The sequence below is a fragment of the Echinops telfairi genome, unplaced genomic scaffold (genome assembly GCF_000313985.2).
Source record: "Echinops telfairi isolate 266 unplaced genomic scaffold, ASM31398v2 ScPeMD7_2565;HRSCAF=3150, whole genome shotgun sequence".
NCBI classification, from domain to species: domain Eukaryota; kingdom Metazoa; phylum Chordata; class Mammalia; order Afrosoricida; family Tenrecidae; genus Echinops; species Echinops telfairi.
Window position 1 is genome coordinate 7,526,534 of NW_022106463.1, and position 3,516 is coordinate 7,530,049.

The following is a 3,516-nucleotide window of genomic DNA, read 5'->3' on the forward strand; positions in this document are numbered from 1 at the left end:
GTCTCATAGCGCCCCTAGAGGACAGAGTAGAACAGGCTTCTGAGACGGCAACTCTTGCCGGGCAAGACCAGTCCCTGGAGCAGGGCATTATGTGTGGTCAAGGGATGGGGCAGTGCTAAAGAGGAAGGCCCTTGAAGAGATGGACGGACACGGTGGCTGCATTCCTGGGCTCCGGCATGGGGACGATTGTGAAGACAACGTAGAGTGGCGTGTTTCATTCTGCTGGGAGAACAGAGCGCCTTGTCTCTCCCCCCAAGTCGATTCTGACACAGAGCGACCCCGTATAGGGTTTATGACGCTGTGGGTCTTGGTGGGAGCAGGCAGCTCATCTTTCTCTGATGAAGTGGTCCGCAGGTTCAAACTACTAATCTGGCAGTTAGCAGCTTAGCATTTAACCCGTGACATCCCCGATACCCGAGCAGAGCGGACAACGGTAACGCCCCAGAACCAAAGGCTTGGGGTGTCTTTCTCACCATGGCTGGGCTTGGTCACCGCTCTTTCAAAGCGGTGTATCCAGAAGGGTTGCGGGAAGGTGGGGAGAGGAGGGGGGGACCGATCAACACATAACCATGCTTCCCACCTCCAGGGGGACGAACAACAGAAACCAGGGGGGAAGGGAGACAGGTCGTGCAAGATATGAAAATCATAATTGATCAAGGGGTCCAGAGGGTTGGGAGGGGTTGCTGATACCAAGGGCTCAATAGGAAGTAAAAGTTTAGAACAGAATGATGGCCACGTATGTCCAAGTGTGCTTGATGCAATGGATGTACAGATTATTATAAGAGTTGTAAGAGCCCCCAATAAAACGATCTTTTAATTTAAAAAAAAAACCATATAGAGTAAGAAATAATTATTCTCAAGAGCCTTTTTAAAGGAGAAATGGCATTGGGGGAAACATTTCCACCAATTGTTTCCTAAAGCTAAAACTCTTAAGTGTCCCATGCCACAAGACTAGAAAATGAAATAAGACAGACTCCCAGACTTTTCTGAGGATCCCTGATGGCAAAATGGTTATGTGTTGGGCTGCTACATGCAAGGCCAGCAGTTCAAAACCACCAGCCACTCCTCGGGAGAAAAACAGGGCTGTCTGCTCCTGTAAAGAGTTACAGTCCAGGAAACCCACAGGGGCAGTTCCACCCTGCCTGACACGGTCTCTGTGAGTCAGGATCAAGTTTGGTTTGGGTTTTCCCTGGCCTTTCTTAATGCAGCATGGTGCCCAAGTGTGGGGAGAGGAACAGTCCATTGTCTAAGACAGTGGAGCGGAAAGAAGGTGGATTCTGAGTCTCGAGGCTCTCGCGCCGGCTCTGCCTCCCAACACCTCTCTTCCAGGGCCCCTCTGAGTAGACTCGAGACTCTGGATTCAAGCCTCTAAGCTCTCGGTTAGCAGGGTCCTGTATAAACACTAAGCTCCTTCAGAGCAGAATTGGAAGTATGGGCTCCCTGAGTGACACTTTGGCGGCTCAGTCCACTCTACATGATTTACAGAAGTCCCGTCCTTTGTTTAAAGCAGCGGTTCTCAACCTTCCACATGCCGTGACCCTTTCCTACAGTTCCTCATGTAGTGGTGACCCCCCAACCATCACCTTATTTTCATTGCTACTTCATCACTGTCATTTTGCTACTGTTATGAATTGGGCAATCCCTGTGAAAGGGTCGTTTGACCCCGAAAGGGCTCGAGACCCACAGGCTGAGAACCGCTGGTCTAAAGTAACTCAGTCAGTGGGAGTCCAGGTGGCACAGTGGTTTCCGTGTTGGATGGCTAACTACAAGGTCAACAACTTGCATCTACCCGCGGCTCTGCAGGAGAAAGACGAAGCTGAAGAGTCACCTTCTTGGAAACCCACAGAGGCAGTTCTGCCCTGTGCGGTAGGGGCCCATGCGTTGGAATGGACTTGATGGGCACCAGTGGAGTTTTCTGTTGGGGTGCATGTGTAAGGCGATGGTCTTGAGAAACTCCCGGGGAAATTTTCATTCTCTTTGAGCAACACCTGGGGCCCTGTGTTAATGGCATAACGAACAGATCTCTGTGGGCGGTCTTTCTCTCTTAATAGTCTGTTCCCCTGCTTTCCTTAAGGAGCCCTGGTGGCCTAGTGGGTTGCGCAGGGAACAACTAACCACAAGGTTAGCAGTTCAGACCCACTAGATGGGGCTAGCTGCTCCCATCAAGCTTTATAGCCACAGAAACCCCAAAGAGGTACGGTCTACTCTACCTTATAGGGACACTATTGGTCCAAGTGGACTCTACGGTAGTGAGTTTGGGAGCCCCTGGTGGCCTGGTGAGTTATGCCTCGGGCTACTAACAGGAAGGTCGGTGGTTCAAGCCCACCAGCCACTTCATGGGAGAAAGAGGAGGCCGTCTGCTCCGGTAAAGACTGACAGTCCTAGGAACCTTGTCTAGGTTCACCATGGTCAGAATCATCGTGATGGGAGGTAAGCTGCTTTGGGGTTGGGGTTACATTAGTGGGGAGTTTGGGGAATGACCTCAGCATCTCAGAGCAAAATAAACTATTTTACTGGGAACCAATTTCTCTACCTTGAGCTGAAGGCCACGAAATTGCATTGTCAACCAATCAGTAGACTGCCCTCTAAGAACTATGCTTCGTAAGAGACCGACGGCCGTGTTTCTTGTAGTGACTTACAATGGGGACACTTGACGCTGAACCTTGATCCGGTGTAACTCTCTCTCGTTCAGATGTATCAGAACCTGCATGGTCAGAGCCGGGAGCGCACTTCCATCTACCAGAACCGGCGACCTGGCGGTCCAGAAATGGACTCAGGGGCTCCCTCTCCAGCAGTGCAGGCAGAAGACTCGTAGAGACAAGCAACAGTCCAACAAATCCATCTCAGTGAGCTTCTCCCCCGCCTCCCGTAAACCGGCTGTAGATGACCAACACGAGGTTAAGTTCATCACTCAAGAAAATATGTTATCAACTGCTGCTTTTCTGGACCTTTCTCTCGGGGCTGTCTTCTTTCCTCTTGTTCCCAAAGGGACTTTTCTAGAACCGGGCCAAGGTCATCCTTGAGGCAGGAAGAGCTGGCGATCAACTCTTCGTAGAGCATTGACGTCCAAGGGCTCCTGGCGCCGACCGCGTGACTGCCATAGGCCGGAAGTCGACTCTGTTTCATGTAAATACCTAAAGCGGAAGCATTTTGCTAAGAAGCTAATATGATTTTCTAAATCTATGTTTTAAAACAATATGTATCTTTTTTCAGCTATTTAGTGATCTATTTTATGGATGGGAATAAAGTTTCTACTCTAGAAATGTTGGTTCTCGAATTATTTCCCAGGGATCCGTGTTTAGGGCAAAGTGTGTGGCATGCTGGAAGCCACATGGGAGGGTGGGTTCTGACCGGAGGACATCCTGAGATGGCCACCCTAAGACACCCTTTAACCCTGGAGCCCAAGCTGTTCCCTCAGGTCCCCTTCCAGCGAAATATCAGATTTCTGTCTCCCAAACTGAAAACTCCTCCCCTGACTCTGGGGCTCAATTTAAGGACTTCTCACGAGACTGGAAG

The 3,516-nt window shown here is 50.3% G+C and overlaps 1 protein-coding gene across 1 annotated transcript in view; it reads left to right on the forward strand.

The window, feature by feature from the left end:
- The window catches only part of FLT3 (fms related receptor tyrosine kinase 3), a 73,987-nt gene extending 70,724 nt beyond the window's left edge, over positions 1 to 3,263 (forward strand). Inside the window, exon 24 of the mRNA XM_045293992.1 lies at positions 2,693 to 3,263. Coding sequence (XP_045149927.1) covers positions 2,693 to 2,815 — 123 coding nt within the window. The 3' untranslated portion in view covers positions 2,816 to 3,263. The remainder of the gene's footprint in view (positions 1 to 2,692) is intronic.
- The last annotated feature ends 253 nt before the right edge of the window (positions 3,264 to 3,516 follow it).